Source organism: Delphinapterus leucas, chromosome 8, assembly GCF_059928025.1.
Source record: "Delphinapterus leucas isolate spDelLeu-1000000601 "Yukka" chromosome 8, BTC_Dleu_Yukka2, whole genome shotgun sequence".
Lineage (NCBI taxonomy): Eukaryota > Metazoa > Chordata > Mammalia > Artiodactyla > Monodontidae > Delphinapterus > Delphinapterus leucas.
In genome coordinates this window covers 33,945,758-33,966,681 of record NC_143136.1, presented here as the reverse complement: position 1 = coordinate 33,966,681, position 20,924 = coordinate 33,945,758, and the positions used below count along the sequence as shown (strand labels likewise).

Genomic DNA, 20,924 nt, shown 5'->3' with positions numbered 1-20,924 from the left:
ACATCCTACTGTATTAATTTCTATAGCATTATAATAATACTTGATATCTGCTAGGATAAGTCTCACCACTTACTTCATCTTCTTCCTCAGGAGTATCTTGCCTATTTTTCCTGTTTGATTCTCCATATAAATTTTACACTCAGTCTTTCAAGTTTCATGAAAAACCCTAGTGGTATTTTCATTGGAATTGCATTGAAATTATAGAACACTTTGAGGATAATTAACACCTTTGTAATATCCTCTTCCAATTTTTAAACACGGTATAATTCTCCATCTGTTTAGCTCATTTTTAATGCCATTTAGTAAAGTTTTATAATTTCCTCTCTAAGCTCTTATATATCTAGAGCAAAGGTCCTTCCTTGTAAGTCTGTTTCTGTTGTTTATTGTTTCTTTTGTTTCTTCCATATGGTATCTTTTCTCCATGTGTGTTTTGTTGTTTTTGACAATGATATGCTAATTATCCTTGGAATTTTAATTGTGGGATTTTTTTTTTTTGAGGGCTCGGATGAAGTGTGGTCTCTCAGAGAGGATTCACATTTGATTCTTCTAGGTACATTTTTTAAAAAAGAAATATATTATTGTATTTTACATAAGTGTTGATCTGCTACCCAGATATTGCTTTCTTAATGCCATTCCCTACTGAAAAGAACTAGGCCTTTTTGGAGAAGTAGCCAGTACTGAGGCTGGGTCAGGGAAAGTATAAGATGAGCTGGGAACATCTTGTTAAGCCAGAACATTTTTTAACAAAGTGACCAAAAAATGATGGGAATATGTAAAAAAATGTGGGAAGCAGCTTGAAGAGACTCCCGCTGGCCAAAGCTGGTACCTCCTGAGCACCCTAATAGTGAGAGTAATGTAATGTATTATACCACTGAATAACATAAGAATACATAAGTCCATACTGAAGGTAAACAGATGGATGGATGGATGGATGGATGGATCAATAGATAGATAGGAAGGGAAGCTCCTTTATACAGTAGAATGCCAAATAATAACTGGAAAAGAAATGACAGAATTAGAAAATCACTATTTTGCAATATAGTAGTAATTGGTTCAAACAAGAAACATCATAGCTAAACTAGAGGAGAAGATTTGATGAGGAATAAAATATTTATTTACATAGTTTCAAAGTACCTCTCTACAAATTACTTGTTAATTACAAAAGAAAAAAATAGTAACTATAGTAGAGAGGCTTGGCAGACATCACCTTAATCAAGTGATTAGAGTTGATAATTGTTGATATTGTTGATAATGGCACTGACTGACATCGTGTGCCCCCTAATAGGACACACTGGAGAGACAGTATCATATACGTGGTTTTCCTGCAGAAAAAGAGCATAACCTGAGTCACATCATGAGGCAGCATCAGATCAACTCAGTCTAAGGAACATTCTACGATGTAACTAGACTGTACGCTTTAAAAGCGTTGTAGGGAAGGAAGAAGTTTCCTCTGTCCTCTGAGGTTCAATGGATGGGTCTGTGAAATAAACTGACAAAAGACAGATTAACAGGAGAAAAGCACACACATTTTATTTTGTGTTAAAAGTTTTATGTGACACAGGGGAAGTGACTTCATGGAAAGAAGAGACAATCCCCAAAGAAAGAGCTAGCCTTGGAGGCTTTTATACCATTCTTACAAAGGACAATACACTTGTAGAGAAGTAACGAGACAAAGGAAAGGGGTTTCTTTTATTATTATTATTTTATTTATTTGGCTGCGTCAGGTCTTAGTTGCAGCACACAGGATCTTCATTGTGGCGTGAGGGCTCTTCGTTGCGGTGCACGGGCTTCTCTCTAGTTGCAGCTCACGGACTCCAGATAGCATGGGCTCAGTAGTTGCAGTGTGTGGGCTCTCTAGTTGTGGCACGTGGGCTCTAGAGTGTGTGGGCTCAGTTACCCCCTGGCATGTGGGATCTTAATTTCCTGATCAGGGCACGAACCCATGTCCTCTGCATTGGAAGGCAGATTCTTAACCACTGGACCACCAGGGAAGTCCCGGAAAGGGGTTTCTGGACTCTTTAGGGGTGGTAATTGTGGAAGGTGAATATGTATATGGAGCACCCTGGTGGTAGATAAGGGTTACTTAGCAAGGTTTGTTTACATAGATTCTTCTTGGTGCCATCTCTACATATGTTGATAAGGTTATTCTCCCCTCCTGGGATGGGAATGGGGGAATCTTCATAAGGGGATGTTATGCCCTCCTTTCAGGCAGCTAGGGAAAGGCAAAGAGCTCATCCGGTGTTTGCTTTTTCTCAGTTGCCTTCAGCTCATAACAGTTCTTATGGCAGGGTGGCATATTTTGGGGTGACATTTTCCGCTCCCCTACAGAGTCAAGGTTTTAAAAGCCAAAGAAAAGCTGAGGAAATGTTCCAGACTAAAAAGAGATATGCCAACTAAGCACAATGCATGGTCCTAGATTGGATGCTGGGGGAGATGGAGCTAAAGAACACTACTGGGACAATCAGTGGGATTTAAATATGGACTGTAGATTAGATAGTACTATGGGGATTGATGTTAAATTTCCTGATTTTGATAATTGCACTGTTGTTATGTAAGAGAATGCTTTTGTACTTAGAAAATACATGTGGAAGTATTTAAGGGTGAAGAGTCATTGTATCTGCAACTTACTCTCCACTGCTTCAGAAAAAATAAATGATAGATAGATAGATAGATAATATGATAAAACCAAAGAGGCAAAATATTGGCAATTGGTGAATCTGTTTGAAGGATATAAAGGAGTTCTTTCAGGCTTCCCTGGTGGCGCAGTGGTTGAGAGTCCGCCTGCCGATGCAGGGGACACGGGTTTGTGCCCTGGTCCGGGAAGATCCCACATGCCGCGGAGCAGCTGGGCCCGTGAGCCATGGCCGCTGGGCCTGCACATCCGGAGCCTGTGCTCCGCAACGGGAGAGGCCACAGCAGTGAGAGGCCCGCGTACCGCAAAAAAAAAAAAAAAAGAGTTCTTTCTACTGTTCTTGCAACTTTAAATTTTTTCAAAATTAAAGGTTAGCAAAAAATTGAGAAAAACCTGGTGTTTCACCAAAGATAGCGAACTAGCACTGGCTTTGTTAGAAGCACTGGCCCAGTACGTGATCAGTGTTTTCAATTATTTCCCATGTGTTCGAGAAGGGTGTGTATTCCTGAATTGTTGGGTACAGGTTTTTACATATGTTCAAAACTTCAGGGTTGTTAATTGTGTTATTCACATTGTCTTTATATAATTTTTGTCTGCTTAAGCTATCAGGGAAAGATGTATTGAAGTTGTTTGATATATTGTTGATTTGTCAACAATGAACAATTCTATTCATTTTTGCTTTATATACTTTGAAGCTATTTTCATTAAGTGCAAATAAATTTAAAACTGTTCATCATTCCTTCATGCACTTTAAATCTTACTTTTGGAATAATTTTCCTTTCTTTTGATATAAATCTTTTATAACTTTCTTTAGTGTGGGCCTGTTGGTGGCAAACTCTGCTTTTGTTTCTTAAGGTAAACTCTCATTGTTGAAAGGTAGTCATGCTAAGGTTTTAATTGTAGATTGACAGTTATTTTCTCTCAGAACTTTGGAGATACCATTTCCCCAGCTTTGTCTTCCGTTGCTGCTCTTGTGAAGATTGCTCTTAGCCTAATTGTAGAGAAGTTTACTTTTAGCCTTATTGTCTTTCCCTTTTTTCAGGTCATCTCCCATTTTCTCTGGATGTTTTGAAGAATTTTTTCTTTGCCTTTGTTACTATGCAGTTTTCACTATAAGGTGTCTAGCGTGGATTTTTTTATTTACTTACTCTGCTTGTTGCATATTGTGCTTCTTCCAATTATGAATTCATGTTTTTCATCAGCCATTTTCTTTTTGAGTGTTGCCTCTATTCCATTCTCTCTTTCTGGAGCTCCAATGAAAGATTATTAGACTAGGTCTTTCTATCATCCATGGTTCTTATCCTCTCTTTCATATTTTCAGTCTCCTTGACTTTCTGTGCCGCATTTGGATAATTTCTTCAGCTCATGTACTACTTCTTTAAATCTCTTTTAAACTATGTATCCCTTACTTTTTACTACATATACAAAAACGTATGTTATTCCATTGATGAATAATGATGACACTTACAGAATAAAAATACAGTTGTAAGTTAAAGTTATTGTCATTACCCTTATTGATTTCATTATTGTTGTTTGTCCAGTAAAACTCAAAAAGTAATGTAGAAATAGAATAATAGGCATTTTCCACTGTTTACTATATTTGTTCACTCTCTATGTAACTGTTAGATATTGGGTGTTTACCCTGGGATTCCTCTTCCCCATTTTTTTTTTCTTTTCAGAGTGATAAGAGGGAAATGGGCAGGGAAAAGATTACAACAGAAGAAAACGGAAAAAAAGTCCTATTTTGCTAGGCATGCAACCCTGTAGGGTACAAACTGAATGCCTTTGTAGGAGGCAGGTGACAGTGGGTGAGCATTAGAGCCTTTCTCTTAATGAAACTAATTATAACACGTAGTGCAAGAGCCTCTCATTCACAGTAAACCCTGGGGAACAGGAGAGTCCGTGGGAAGCCCAAAGCAAACAGTTAGGTTATGGAAAATATGCAAGTAAGACATATTGGCTATTCCCAACACTTACAACCAGCATCCTCTAATCTCCCAACAGCTTTTCTTCTCTTTCTGCTACTTTTTCAGACCTTAAAAGATTCCATCAGCCACTTCAGTGAAGAGAAAACTCAGTGTTTTAGGGTGATTACACTGGTTTTGGTTTTGGTTTTACTTTTTTGTATTGTGTTAAAATATATATAACATAAAAATTACCATTTCAACTATTTTCAAATGTACATTTCAGTGGCATCAAGTACAGCCATCACCACTATCCATCTCCAGAGCTTTTCATCATCCCCAAATGAATCCCTGTACCCATTAAACAATCACTCCCTGTTACTCCCTCCCCTCAGTCCCTAGCAACCACTATTCTACTTCCTGTCTCTATGATTTGACCATGCTAGAACCTCACATAAGTGGAATCATACAATATTTATCCTTCCATGTCTGGCTTATTTCACTTAGCATAATGTTTTCTAGGTTCATCCATGTTGTAGTAAACTGGGATTTATTTTCTTTTTAACATCTTTATTGGAGTATAATTGCTTTACAATGGTGTGTTAGTTTCTGCTTTATAACAAAGTGAAGCAGCTATACATATACATATACCCCCAAATCTCCTCCCTCTTGCATCTCCCTCCCACCCTCCCCATTCCACCCCTCTAGGTGGTCACAAAGCACCAAGCTGATCTCCCTGTGCTATGTGGCTGCTTCCCACTAGCTATCTATTTTACATTTGGTAGTGTATATATGTCCATGCCACTCTCTCACTTCATCCCAGTTTACCCTTCCCCCTCCCCGTGTCCTCAAGTCCATTCTCTACGTCTGTGTCTTTATTCCTGTCCTGCCCCTAGGTTCTTCAGAGCCATGTAAACTGGGTTTTAAAGAAGGATTTATTTTGGTAGACAAGTCCTCTATTCAAAACTAACTGCAGGCAGCTGCTGGATTTAGGACTATGGAAAGTTGTCACTGCCTGAGATATTCTTTATGGTCAGATTTCTTGCTGCAAACTTCCAAATATAAAGAGTGGCCCAGGGAAAGCAAATGGAAATATCGTGTCACTGCCATATATCATGCTGTTCTGAATTAATGTCAATAGTGAAAAATGAAATACTGATTCACTTCTCCCAACAATGTTCTTATGTACTCCTTGCACCTCCCCAAACCTAAAACTCCTGAGATGGTTTATTTCTCCAGAGATTGCCTAAGGAATTTGAGGAATCTTTTTCTTTCTTATGGAAGAATTTGTTCATGCTCAGAATAGAGAAAAGACTAGGAAGAGAGCCAGAAAAAGCAGAAAATATGTAAGCTGTCTCGTCTAACTTGACTGGAGAACCACAGTTGGAGCAATAAAATGACCCATTGCATCTCTCCCTTCTGGAAGGGTTCACTCTTTGATATCACCAGGTCTTTTTTTCTCCTGCACGTGAAGTTCCGCTTCATCTACATGAGCTGCCCCAAGGGTATCTCCACAGAGCAGAAATCCTCTGAGAAGCCTAAAGATATGTAGGGTAAGAAGAGCCACAGGAATGAAGATTTAAGAACAAAACAGAGGAATAAAAGGAAATAGGAGCTGGTCCCTATCTAGACCTGAATGTTCAGATTATTTAAAATGTTTGCTTTAAGGCTAGTCTGGGGTGGGCAAAATAGATGATAGCCACACAACTTGTTTAAGAAGCAAATAAAAAATATGAAAGCCACACTACTTGTTTACAAAGCAAATGAAAAAACACAGTTCTGAAGAATAAATGAAAAAAATAGGAAGATGAACCATATAGTTTTTGAAGAACAGTGCTTACCTGAAAAATATCTTTCCTTCTCAAACTTAAGGTGTACAGCCTTATTTTCTTACCAGTGCACTGATATTTATGATACGGATATGCTAGGTCCTGAAATACAATTGATTTAGGAATTTTGTTTGTCTGGTAAGTGTTCTAAGTGCATTGCACATGTGCACACACACACACACACACACTATATATATATATATATATATATATATATATATATATATATATAAAAAAAAACTTAGACTCCAGATTGTTAGGTGAGAAAGGTTTTGACCTGCCCCTAAGTGAAGCTTAAAAAGAAAGACTCAAGAGAATGCCTATATGGCACCAACCATACAAATGCAATACAAATGGGAATTTCAACCAAATATTAGCATTTTATTTCTTAGTGCAAATATCTTGTGTTAGACTGCAGTACTTGCACAGTGGCCTTAAAGTCCAGCTTTCTCCAATATGTTTACACCGTTGTGTACACTGTCCTAGTGGTACAGAAGGTAAAGGGCACTAAGAAACTGTGTAACGAAAGGGGCTTCCTTCTCGGCTCCCCACAGCCACCAGTATGAAAGGACATTAAAAAGGCAACAAGCTTTTTCTAAGCCATGAAAGCCTTTTGAGGGGAGAGAAAAAAGTGAACTACAGGTTTAAACCTAGCAATGACTATGATTTGAACCTTGTTTAAAATGCCCGCAGGCCTTCTGGTGATTTGTGAGCCCCTGGGTTTCTGGAAGGTGTTAGGGTACTGGATGGAGGGTTGGTTTAAGTCTTCAAAAGCTGTTACATTTCCATTTCTATTTTGTGTCAGTTAATAAACAATTACATGTGTTTCATACACACAGATACATAAACATGTGTGTGTGTGCGTGGGTGTGTGTGTATTTTGCTTCAAAATGAGATGATTTGAGACCTTTTAAGTATGCATAGACAAGGCATGAGGGGAGGTGGATGGAGACCGTTTGACGGTATTCACCACCTCAGTTTTTCAGCTGGCTTATCTCACTGTTGACCATTGCTAGCAACCAGGATGTTTTTTAACCATTTGACAGTTTCCTATTACTTTTATTATTCTCCATGTATTGTTTCATTTTTACCTTTTATATCTGTTACTTTAAAGGCAAGAAGCAAAAAGACCATGGATATTTAAAAACAAGCTAGTAAGCAGTCTTAAAATGATAATAATTCTAAAAATTCACCTCAAGATACTGTGCACCAGATTCTTAAGCTATATTTGCCTGATCAAAATTCTTTTCTTTTTTCTTTTTTTGGCCGTGCTGGCTTATGGGATCTTAGTTCCCCCACCAGGGATTGAAGCCGGGCCCCAGCAGTGGAAGCGCCGAGTCCTAACCACTGGACCTCCAGGGAATTCCCAGAATTCTTATGTCACATATCAAGATGTCTCTTGTACATGAAAGATCAGTAAAAAGAAAATATCGTGGCCATTTAATCTAAATTAGCTTTTTAACAACTAGGGATAAAGACAACCTGTTGTTTGAGGAAAAAAACCAAAAACCTACCTGCAAAACTTAGTCTGATACCTCTTATTTATATGTATACAAAATTCTAAGAATTAGCTAATTGATTCTTTTACATGCAAACCAAATATTAGGTCATGAAAATAGTTTTTGTGTCTTTTTTTTTTTTTTTTTTTTTTTTTTGCGGTACGCGGGCCTCTCACTGTTGCGGCCTCTCCCATTGCGGAGCACAGGCTCCGGACGCGCAGGCTCAGCGGCCATGGCTCACGGTCCCAGCCGCTCCGCAGCATGTGGGATCTTCCCGGACCGGGGCACGAACCCTTGTCCCCTGCATCGGTAGGCGGACTCTCAACCACTGCGCCACCAGGGAAGCCCAGTTTTTGTGTCTTTTGAGGTGATAAGATACAGTTAAATGTCAGTCTTTCTTTTAATATATATTCTCTACCCAAACCAGACACAAGATAAAAATTATTCTTAAACTTGTTTATCAAGAAATCTGCTTTCTCCTACACAAAGTAAGTTAAATAGCATGTGTCTACAGTCAGATGGAAAAAGTAAAAATTTGTCATATGTAATAAATACGTATGAATAATATTAAAGACCATTTTAAAATGAACTTCATAATAAATCTTTAATAATATGATGATCTATAATAAAATATTTTACTGAGGGCTTCCCTGGTGGCTCAGTGGTTAAGAATCCGCCTGCCAATGCAGGGCACACGGGTTCGAGCCCTGGTCCAGGAAGATCCCACATGCCGCGGAGCAACTAAGCCCGTGTGCCACAACCACTGAGCCTGCGCTCTAGAGCCCGCGAGCCGCAACTACTGAGCCCATGTGCCACAACTACTGAAGCCCACGCGCCTAGAGCCCGTGCTCTGCAATAAGAGAAGCCACCGCAATGAGAAGCCCGCGCACCGCAACGAAGAGTAGCCCCTGCTCACCGCAATTAGAGAAAGCCCACGCAGCAATGAAGACCCAACACAGCCAAAAAAAAATGTTTTACTGAAATTTTCTTCTTTATCATGCCACAGCAAAACGTCTAGACGATTAAGGGAGTTTGCGAGATTATGTGTTATGGTGAAAGGGATTTGGCATCAAAACTCGGGAAGTATTAGACCATGGGGATAATCTCTGTAATCAGTCACCTGAACCATTCTCAAAAGATTTGTAAGAGTTGGGACTTCCCTGGTGGCACAGTGGTTAAGAATCTGCCTGCCAATGCAGGGGACAGGGGTTCAAGACCTGGTCCGGGAAGATCCCACATGCCGCGGAGCAGCTAAGCTCGTGCGTCACAACTACTGAGCCAGTGCTGTAGAGCCCACGAGCCACAACTACTGAGCCCACGTGCCACAGCTACTGAAGCCCCCATGCCTAGAGCTCACGCTCTGAAACAAAAGAAGCCACCTCAATGAGAAGCATGTGCACCACAACGAAGAGTAGCCCCCGCTCGCTGCAACTAGAGAAAGCCGGCGTGCAGCAACGAAGACCCAACGCAGCCAAAACTAAATAAATAAAGATTTGTAAGAATAAAAATGTGCATTATTAGCAAAATAAATCTTACTTCTTACTCTTCCTGAGGAATTATCCTCCAGTTTGACTAAGTAGGAAAGAAAATTTATATTTCTCCCTATTTAATCTATTTTAAGTTGCACATTCTCTGTTAAATCAGGATGCATCTTAAAATCAGTAGCATCTTACAGTAGCCGTCAGCCATGCTTCAGTTATGACTGTAGTTACCATTGTACATGTGTGGACATCAAACATGGCAGCATCAAAAGTTGCAGAATGGGTGTCAGTAACTTGGAAGACAGGAGACCTCTTTTTTTTTTTTTTCTTGTTAACCCCTAGGAACCAAATGGTTGTGGAGAAGGCGTGAATCAGACATGTTTAGCAACATTCTTTAAGCTGGAGTCAAAAGTTGGCTAACACGTAACTGCAAGGTCAGCTTAGGAGCCCCAGCACCAATGACTCTTGGTTGTTTTATGGCTTATTCTAAGAAATGCTGTATCATCAAACTCCTGACGATACCGTCAAAGGACGATACCATGGATAAACACAGACATCAAAGAGTCTGAGTTAAATGCTGAATGTCAAAAAGTTTGATGAGTACCGAAACCAATTTCTTCCACTTAATATTCCATTTTTTTTGCATGTACAAGTACGATATATGGTGAAATAATCTGTCTAATTAAATTTGTAACAGCCCTTTCAATGAATATGAAGGAAACATTCTGATCATCACAGTTTAACTTGTGGGGTTTTTTGTTTGTTTTTCTTTGGGTTTCTTAAAAGTACATACAATAATGATGCTTCTTACAATGATAGCATCTTAGTTTCAGTGCAAGAGGGTATTCAGTTTGGAGATTCAGTACTTTCCCCTCCTCTCAGAAAATAGATTGTTAATGAGCTTGAATGAACTCAAATGCTTGCTTTCTATACTGTGTTCCTAAATGCCCGTTGCGTTCCATTTTAACAAAAAGCTGCAGGCTGTTTTTATTTTTGTTTAACATAGGGACTTTTTCTGCCAAGACTTTTCATACTATGTGGCCCCTATCTAATTGTCCTCAGAGTATTTCTTGGGAGGTGAAATGCTAGTAGTTCAGTTTTGCACGTATGGGTTCCTTGAAAGCATTGGGTTGACTCTTATTTCTTTGTTAGGGGTGCAGGCTGCATCTTTATTGAAATGTTCCAGGGTCAACCCTTGTTTCCTGGGGTTTCCAACATCCTTGAACAGCTGGAGAAGATCTGGGAGGTAAGAGAAGAATTCCTCTTAGGAAGAAAAAAAATATATGCATTACAAGCTTTGAACCAAATTTTCCTTAGAGACAAACGAAGCAGTCCATCTGCTTTGAGAGAGTAAGCCATATTTTAAGGGTTGTGGAAACTGTGGTATTTGCCAGGGGCATAGGCACCTTGGGAATGAGTGGTCAGGACCCCCACCCCCACCCCATTGTCCCGTGGCAGCCCATGAATCCACTTGCTTCCGGTGATTATTGTCTCAACCTCCCAGGGTAGTTTCTGCCATTACTAATTAAACACATCCCTGCCCTGCCACCCCCAGCTCTAAGTCTACACTATATTTGGCCCTGGATCTTTGTCAACTGAAGACAAGGCACTGAATTTTCATAGAACCCTGATAAAACAAAGGCTTCCTGTGTTAGTGTGAGAGAAGTATGCCGTGTATCATGCTCCTCCAAAACCAGATTCCTAAGGTAACAGGGTGCTTTTGTGTGTGTGGTTCCATTTCTTTATTCATTATTTATCCCTCCCTCATTTGCACCATTATGTACTTCATTTTTATGTCCCTGGTAGCTTATATGCCATGTACTATAGTCATTTATATATTGCTGTCTTTTTTTTTGATGATTTTTAAATTGTGGTTAAATATATATAGCATAAAATTTACCATTCTAACCATTTTTAAGGATACAATTCATAGCATTAAATGCATTCACATTGCCATGGAACCATCACCACCATCCATTTCCCAAACTTTTTCATCACCCCAAACAGAAGCTTTGTATCCACACAGCCAGCTCCCCATTTTCCCTGCCCCCAGCCCCTGGTAACCTCTCGTCAACCTTCCGTCTCCATGAATTTGCCCATTCTAGGTTTTCACATAAGTAGAATCTTAACAGGATTTGTCCTTTGTGCTTGGCTTATTTCATTTAGTGTAACGTTTTCAAGATCCATCCATATTGTAGCATGTGTCAAGTGCTTTAAACTGGGGTGGGGGGAGGGTATCGCTTGTATCCTGGATTCTGCTCCCTTTCAAGTTTGCTTGCTTCAAGCAAGCATCTAGAGCATACTTGCTAACAGCTTCCCAATCGGGTATCTTGGGAAATATTGCAGAGTAGGATTTTTGTGTGCAGGTGGGGAAACTTGTCTTTTCTCAAACTTCTTTATGATTTTGATTCAGTGGCCCCAAATATTTTGCCTTTCCAGGAATGGTATAAAAGTTTCATTTTCGAATTGTGTCTCCACTGTGGAGTCCTTCATTTATTTTAAAAAAAAGCTGAGTTTATCTTTAATACACACATGAAGGTGAGGAAAATCCTCAGGGAACATTTAGGAAAAGGGAAGAGCTAGTTGCTAGTTAGTGTCTGGAGGGTCAGTGGCTCACCTTTATGAAGATAGTCTGTGCAAACCAGTCTAGGGCTACAGATTCATGACCCAGAAAACATTGTGCTTTGTGAATGTCAAAATAAAGTAAAATGTCCTTTGTGAAATTAAGACATTTTATAGAGATTAATCACTGCCATTAAGCTTTCTTTTGGAAACATTGGGGATATTATGGAGGAACATAGGAAAAATTGGGATGCATTCACAAACTAATAAAAAAACATTTTTCAAGCCAAAAGTTGTTTTTTTTTTCTCAAAACTATCCTGCAAGACCAAGAACTGCTACCTTCAAAAAGTATCATTGGATGATATCATCATCTAAACTGGAGGCAGCCTAATGTAATTAATGGCTTTAGAGTCGAAGACCAACATTTGAATTCTAGCCACTTTTTAGCGAGACGAACGTGTACAAGTTATGTAGTCCCTCTGAACTCCAGTTTCCTCACTTGTGAAATGGGGCTAGCGATAATGACTTTCTAACCTTTCTGTGAGAATTTCATAAGATCAAATGCATCACAAGCCCCATGTGCCATAAGTGATCGATAAATGTTTGCTTTCTCTCTCATAGAAATTATTTTCATAGAGATGTTTCAATGACCAAACCGTTAACAAGCATTTCCTAATACTTCACCTAATTGTTCTGTTCTCCTGCTTAATATTACTTCTTGTCCACATTAGAGGAAGCTCAGCTAGTACTGCCTAGACCAGACCCTGCAGTGATCTTTTACACATTTGAAAAGTTTTTCCTAGCCATTAAATCAGGACACAATATTTATTGGACACTCATTGTCTTATGTTACAAGGCATGGAAAAATGGAAAGAATAGGAAAAATGCATGATCTATGCTTTCACCTGTTGTTCAGTCTAGGTGGGGTGATGGGTGGAATATAAGTAAATATATGTAAAACAAACATAACCTATGTATAGATGCAAAAAGATGTATGTATATATAGATAGTTAATAAAAATTATAATACTAGCTAAATTATAATAATATATAACTTATAAATTTATAAATATAAATTATAATAATAGCTAAGGTATGCTATTAGGATATTTGAAGAGTTATATACAAACTGATTTTTTTACATTACTTCCTATTTTTAAATGATTGTTTTCTTAAAAGCAATCATTTTACAGTTCTTTGCATTTAGCATAGCACTTAGAAATCATGGGACAGAAAGAATGAGTTAGACGTTTCCCAGGACCTGATGGCTCTCTAGTTATTGGTTCAAGTTTCCGGGACTGGTCTTGGTGGCTGACGCTGGCCATCTGAAGATGTTTTAGGTAATTCAGTAAGTGAAAATTTTGGACTTGTATCTGGACATAAAGTACCAAAACATGAGTGATGCAGCCAAAACAAATGTGTCTTAACAAATGGGTCCAACAGGTCCTGCCCAGGAAGCCATGTTCACGTCTACCATTATTCTTATCACACTGCAATAAATCAGAAGGACTTTATTTTGACATTTATGACAACTCATTACAAATATAAAACAAGTAAACACATTAGAAATAACACTGGCTTGGTGTTAGTAGACATGAATTCTGAACCCAGCCCTAACTTCAGGTTAGGTGGTAACACGAGTCTCATAATTTATCTCCCTGGGTCTCTAGCATCTTAAAGTATATTTGATTTTCTGACTCCATGAACTTGTGACCTCTTTGAACAAAGTGTTAAGAGAATATTGTAGCTTCTATCTTTTTTTTTTTTTTTTTTTGCGGTACGCGGGCCTCTCACTGTTGTGGCCTCTCCTGTTGCGGAGCACAGGCTCCGGACGCGCAGGCTCAGCGGCCATGGCTCACGGGCCCAGCCGCTCCGCGGCATGTGGGATCCTCCCGGACCGGGGCACGAACCCGTGTCCCCTGCATCGGCAGGCGGACTCTCAACCACTGTGCCACCAGGGAAGCCCAAGGCCACAGTTTTGTTACCACACATCTGTAGTTCCGTGCTCTGAGGACAAAGAGAGAACCACATTCAGCAGTGTGTTATCTCTTACACTACTACATCCCAAGCAGCTTGGAAATTCAAACATTACAAATGGCTCCTGAGTTGTGTTTTACTAAAGGTGGTCTATTTCGGGTTCTATGATACTTGATGTAGGAATTGCTTCTTTGAAAGCAATGGTCTAGTCTACATCTCCCAACCTCTAATCACAGCTTTTCTTTACATTTATTCTGAGATCTCACACTTAGGAATAAAGACATAATAATAAGTCCTGAATTTTTATTTTACCATCTTTCTGAAATGCCTCTGTGTGTGTGTGTGTATGTGTGTGTGTGTGTGTGTGTTTACATCTGAATGGCTGTCATCAATTTTTAATCAATTTTTTAGAAATCTAATTCTTTCAATAAGTATTTTTAGCAAATAATACCAGATGTGGTTCTAAAATCAGAATAAAATAAACGATGCAGACTTTAAAGCCATTAATCAAAATGCCTTCAGTTTCCATTCCAACAAAGGCAGAAAACAGCCCTTGCAGCCCACTGTGGTTTCAAACACAGCACTCACTAGCTGTCTTTTAAGAGCCTTCAGGGAGGGAGTAAATCAACAATTTTTGGTTTTCAGTTTCCCAGTCAGTGAAGCGGAGATTGAGTACAAGTGAAAATGAATTCAATAACTTTCAAATAAAAACTGAGCATCAAATTTCCAAATAAAGGATATTGAACTTCTGTTTAAACTTTTAAAATCTCAGGCTTAAAGCTTTTAGCACAATATTCCAGAATTGTTGGTACCCATTTTGTTGGCTTTAATTACACAATAATACAAAGTAACCAACAATTCTGGTAACTTTCACCTTAGTGAAAATATGGATATGGTCGTTATTTATTTCCTTCAGCGCTTTCTCTTCATTATATTTACTTTCTTTCATTGTGCTTTGCCAGGCAACAGAAGACGTAGGGGTACATGCGAATCATCCCACCCACTTGTTCACATGCACATCTGTGCAAATACATAAGATGGTAGGTTAACAAAGAAGAATTAGCTTCCCATCCTCTGGCCCTCTCCCACAAAAGAAGAATTAGTCCAGTTGGTTTTTCAAAATGGATTCCAGGATTCTTAGTGTTCCCTCCGGCTCAGGGTGGCTGCTAGGAAAAGCCTGTAATCCTCTCAGTAGCTTTTCAGTTTGTTTAGGGAATGGATCAAAGAAAGAAGCTTCTACTGGGTGGCTTAATTTTTTTATTATGGGAGGGAAAATGGCGCTTCAGTGTCTTTTGTTTGAGGACAAGCTTAACAGACACCAAAGAGTGTACTTCTCGGCTAGAGTCCTGGTCAGCAAGCTGGTAAATATTAAGAGCCTTCTGGATTCCTCATTGATTATTATTAGTCATTGTTGGGCAGTTGACTTCCTGCCATAACAATTGGGCCAGCATCTGTATCCAGCATTTTACAAATGGATTCACTAGGCTTTTTCTATGAGAGATGCTTCTATAAAGACTTGTACTGAGATATGCTTCTAAGAAGAGTTATATTGTAGCGGTGTATGAAAACTACTAGTGTTTTATTAATATTTCACAAGAACAATATTATTCTGGCTCCTAGATATAACTGACATTGGGCTTTTATGACTATCTTAAAAGAATGGCAAGATTTTGCCTACAAGGGAACTCGCAGTAACAGCACCATCTAAAATCTGAAGTGTTTGTCTTTATACTCCAAAAGACTTTTCATAGTAATTAAAAACTAAAGCTTCAGTTTGGTAATCCAAAGCACACGTGAGCTCTTTTTCAAGTGATGTTGTTAATATTACTATCCACCAGTTAAAAACCAAATACCATATTCCAAGCTGCTGGGCCACAGAGAAAACAAGCAGATGAGATGAATTTGGTAGAAAAGACTAGAGTTAGGTTTGGGATCATTTTTAGCCAACATTCCACTGCTTAAAGGTCAGTAATCTGAATCCTTTTTAATTTGAGCACATCGGGGAACAGCTGAATGCCCATGCTGAGGCATAATTTAAACTGTCAAGTGTCTCCTGTTGAGACATATATATATATAAATACAGTCATCTGATGTAAGGCAAAGGGACACTTTATCACTCCTGTCTTTTTCTATTCCTAACTCCCAGTGCAGCATCCTAATGTATGGTGATCATGCAGTACAGCAGACATAGCTCGTTTTACTGTGCTTCACTTTATAGCACTTTGCAGACATTGCTTTTTTTTTTTTTTTTTTTAACAAATTGAAGGTTTGTGGCAACCCTGCGCTGTCAGATGATGGTTAGCAATTTTTAGTGAGGAAACATTTTTAAATTAAGACATGTACATTGGTTTTTTAAATTAAGGTATGTGCATTGCTCTGTTATGCACTTAACAGACCATAGTATAGTGTAAACATAACTTTTATATGCATCAGGAAACCGAAAATTTGTGTGACTCACTTTACTACAATATTAACTTTATTTGTAGTACCAAACCCATAATATCCTGAGGTAGGTCTGTAGATATTTTGGGATGAGAATATGACTTTAAGCAAGGTTATATGATCTGTATTAGTCAGAGATCTCCAGAGAAACAAAGCCAATAGGAGACATGTATGTATTTGTGTGTATGTGTGTGTGTGTACGTACGTGTGTGTATCTCTTGTGATTCATTATGGGAATTGGCTCATGTGATTTCATGGAGGCTGAGATATGTCCTCTGCAAGCTGGAGAACCAGGAAAGCTGGTGGTATAATTCAGTCTAAGGGGACCACTGGTTTAAGTCCCAGAATCTGAAGGCCAGAGAACTAGGGCTCCAGTGTCCAAAGGCAAGAGAAGACGATGTCCCAGCTCAAGAAGAAAGAGAGAAAATTTGCCCTTCCTCCACCTTTTTGTTCTATTCAGGTCCCCTACCAATTGGATGATGCCACCCTCATTGGTGAGGGCCAATCTCTTTATTCAGTCTACTGATTCAATTCCTAATCTCTTCCAGAAACACCCTCACAGACACCCCAGACATAATGTTTTACCGGCTATCTTGGGCATCCTTTAGCCCAGTCATGTTGACACATAGGACCGTAGATATACACTGCAGTTTTGCCCATGAAACTGCAAATGTTGGAAACACTGAAGTTTCTTTCTTTAGCACATCAACTGTCATAATGTGACATACATTCATTTCTTCCCTCTTCCTCCCTGATGTGTCCTTCATGTCTCCATACCTGCTCCATCCACCTCATCTCCCCCTCATCTTTCTTTGTCTTTCTTTGGCTTTATATAGGTGCTGGGAGTCCCTACAGAGGATAACTGGCCTGGAGTTTCCAAGCTACCTAACTACAATCCAGGTAATATTGACTTGAGCCTCCGAAAGCTCTGAGAATTAGCAGTGTGAGAGCACTGGCCCCACAAACAGAGTGTCCCTCTTTAATTGTTAACAGTGTAGATAGCTCTAGACAGATTTTTAGACTCATATTCCCTGACTAATCTTTTTACGAGGAGGACGTCATTGAAATAGTAGTTGAGATTAGATCAGTTCTCCAACTCTGTAAAACACAAGTAACCAAGCTGAATAACAATCTGGAATGACTGTTACTGTGGACTCCACAACCATTTCCAAATACCCAATGGCTTAAAAGGACAACTCAAAAGATGGTCTCATTTTTGAGCCCAGTGACTATCATTGAGTTTATTTGCTAGGTTATTGTATCTCATAAAGTATAAAAAGAAAGCTAATACAATAGTGGGGAGGTAAAGGCTCACTGGGCCTAGGACAGGCCAGGTAACATGTCTCTAGATTGTATCAGAGTTCATCCATTGTCTCCAAACCTAACACTTGGTTATTTTCTGTCACACATTTTGTCCTCCAATACTGGCTCCTGGGGGTGGAAGTGTTGCCATGGGGGATGTCTTTGAGAAATGGTCCCAAGAGCATGCCAGAGAGGTCAGATTACCCAGCTGTCACTTTAACGACGTTGAGACAGAAGAGAGGAGGCAAGCAATGAGCTATAGGATGAAGGACCATATCAGAGGTTGAGAAGCAAGTAATGGCCATACCAGAGCTGGACTCTTGCAGTAATGATTAAAGGGGAGGTAAATATGTACAAATTAGGGAGAATGTGGCCCAAGTCTGGTTTTCCAGTCTCTATATTATTCCATTGTCCCATAACTAAAAATGGAATTTCCCCAAATTGTTGTCATTACTAACTGTGGTATGAGGTTATCCTGGAAGTGTTTTTTGAGAGCAAGAAACTGTAAGGAGATTTCAAAGACAATTAAAATGGAAAACATGGGCTTCCCTGGTGGCACAGTGGTTGAGGGTCCGCCTGCCGATGCAGGGGACACGGGCTCGAGCCCTGGTCCGGGAAGATCCCACATGCCGCGGAGCGGCTGGGCCCGTGAGCCATGGCCGCTGAGCCTGCGCGTCCGGAGCCTGTGCTCCGCAACGGGAGAGGCCACAGCAGTGAGAGGCCCGCGTACCACAAAAAAAAAAAAAAAAAAAAGGAAAACAGAAGACAGGAGGATGGGAATTTTTTACTTTTTTCTCCAGCATCTAATAGTTTTGCTCAAACAGCTATACATAGGGTTCAGGCATCTTGAACTGACCAGGATTGTGGAAAACCTACACCAGCTAAAGACCAGCCGTAAAGTCATTTCAGCTGCTTTGTGAATGACCTGTATGCATTGCTAAATGCTGTTCGGATCATTTCCAAATAGTTTATCATTTCTAATGATTTTGCTTGAGTTTACTACTTGAGAAAAATGCCACCCTCTCGCCACAGGGCTTGGAATAACGCCTTTTCCCTTTCACTCTCTGAGTGAAATGGGACCCCTCAGCTTCCTAACATGGACGCAAGCAGAAGTTTAGGGTCACAGATGGGTTGTAGAAAACAATTTGAATGATCTCAATACAAAGCTGCCATGGTGAGCATATGCTGTTCCCCCAAACTTGAAATGTTTGGGTTTCAGGTTGATTCAGGCAATAAATAGTGATCCTTGATGAGAACAATAATGATAGAAACTTGTCCAAAATGCTTCCCTGCCAGATTCTGTACTAAATAAGATAACTGGGTTCCAATAAAACATTGAGAAATATGTTGCATTTTTTATTTTGCTGTCATTTCAAAGTAATATACAATTTTTTATTTATGAAGAGAATTCTCCAGGCCCAACATCAATAGGTTTCATACTTTGCATTGTTTTTCTAGTAAGGATTCACTTTAATTCAAATAAGTCACAAATTTCTGAGCACCTACTATCTGCCAGGCACTGTGGAACGTGCTGTGTCTGCATAGATGAATTCGGCACATTCACGGACCTCTGAGAGGTTGTGTTTGTATTCATTCATCCACACTCTTTCACCAGCTCTCCTTATGGGGGGCGGTGTGCTCATTTGTGAGCCCCACTTCCACGGGCTTGGGCAGTGTATAGCTGTGGGCCAGGCTAGGCTTACAAAGGGAAGGGCGTTGTAACCTTAGTCACAGCCAAGATGTCTCAACTTTTACTTGTAAATCTTAAAAGTTCAGCATATCTTGGGCATGGGGTCAGTACTATTGATAACTCAATCGCAAGGACTATGTTTTAAAACAGCCACCCATGTCCGTGTTCCGGGAACATCCCCTTATATGAATTAAGAAGTCCCTTCAGGCCACCTCCCACCCACCCCTATCCCTGAGCTGTTGCTGCTGCTTCCAGGGACTTGAGCTCCAGTGATTAAGGGACCAGAAGAGGGGATGGGAGCCAGTAAAATGTCACAGAGGAGAACTGTTAACGCCATTCTTGATGAGATTTTCATTCCTCCCCTTTTCACTCTAAGAGCCCCCAAACTTTGAATTCAGCTGCACAACAACTTTGAGGGAGCTGGAGAGCTCAGAACTTAGAGAACCATCCGGTGGCCATCTGTGCCCACGCTGCCCTCACCAGGTCTTGTCTCAACTATGTATGAACAACACAGTTTCTGTTTGTACAGGTTTTAAAAAAACACCTGGTGCTGACCCCGCTGGACAGGTTTCTCTGACCAGTTACCTGTTTTCTTCGGGCACTGATGAGCAGGGCTGTAAGTTTTCTCACCAGAAATTCAGACTCCTGTGCTTGATTAAATCTGGGTGAGGGAAGAAAGGTATATAATTTTAGACACTGGTCTGGTCTTTCTTTCTTTCTTTCTTTCTTTCTTTCTTTCTTTCTTTCTTTCTTTCTTTCTTTCTTTCTTTCTTTCTTTCTTTCCTTCCTTCCTTCCTTCCTTCCTTCTTTCCTCATCTCCCCCAGCCCCACCCCCTGCTTTAAGCAAGCTGGCTGAGAACTCTTGTGTCTTCCACTTCAAAGGGCCAGTTGTCTTATTTTGATGTGGGCAGATTGAGAAGTAGGCTTTGAAAAGTAGGCTTTTTTTTGTTTAATCTTTTCTCCTGGGATAGCTTTCAGAGCAATATATCCAAGTGTCAGTGAGGGGTTCTGACGAGCACGGACTCCCAGACTCTCAGCAGGATCATTCTCTAACAGAAATATAAAAGTGAAATATTAAAAACCCTGGAACGTGAGCTCCATCTGTAGAGTAGCCAGTGTCTTGCCTTGCTTGAACCATGGGAAAAAAAGATCTCCTTGAAAAAAGAGGGAAGAGAAAAAAAGTGCTTTGAGTAAGAGGTTTACAGGTTTAGTAGAGCATAGTAACATCCCCTCAAAGAAGTGGGTGTTGCTCTGTGACCCCCCAAAACGCTCCTCCTTTGACTCAGCCGCCAGAACACTCACCCTCCCCGGCAACACACCCCCTTTTCACATGCTAACTGAGGCGCCTGTGATTGGCTGAACAATAAACTGGTCACACTTGCTAAAGGCCTGCCATCTTGCACACAATTAGCCAAGACACATTCATCAAACTGGCGGAACAGGGTCTGTGCTGGCCTCCTGCAGCGGGGGAGGGGAGCAGCTCGGTGATCCTTGGTGAGAGTGCACAGGAAGCAATAATAAAGAAGGCATGCTGGAGGGGATTCTACTATCAGAAATTCTAAAAAGGTTAAAGCCCCAACTGATGCCATATCTGGGGTGCACTGTG

At 40.0% G+C, this 20,924-nt stretch overlaps 1 protein-coding gene across 1 annotated transcript in view; it reads left to right on the top strand.

Moving 5' to 3' along the window:
* The window catches only part of CDK15 (cyclin dependent kinase 15), a 93,330-nt gene that overhangs the window by 36,799 nt on the left and 35,607 nt on the right, over positions 1–20,924 (top strand). The window contains exons 9-10 of the mRNA XM_022567429.3: positions 10,498–10,591; positions 17,163–17,226. Coding sequence (XP_022423137.2) covers positions 10,498–10,591; positions 17,163–17,226 — 158 coding nt within the window. The remainder of the gene's footprint in view (positions 1–10,497; positions 10,592–17,162; positions 17,227–20,924) is intronic.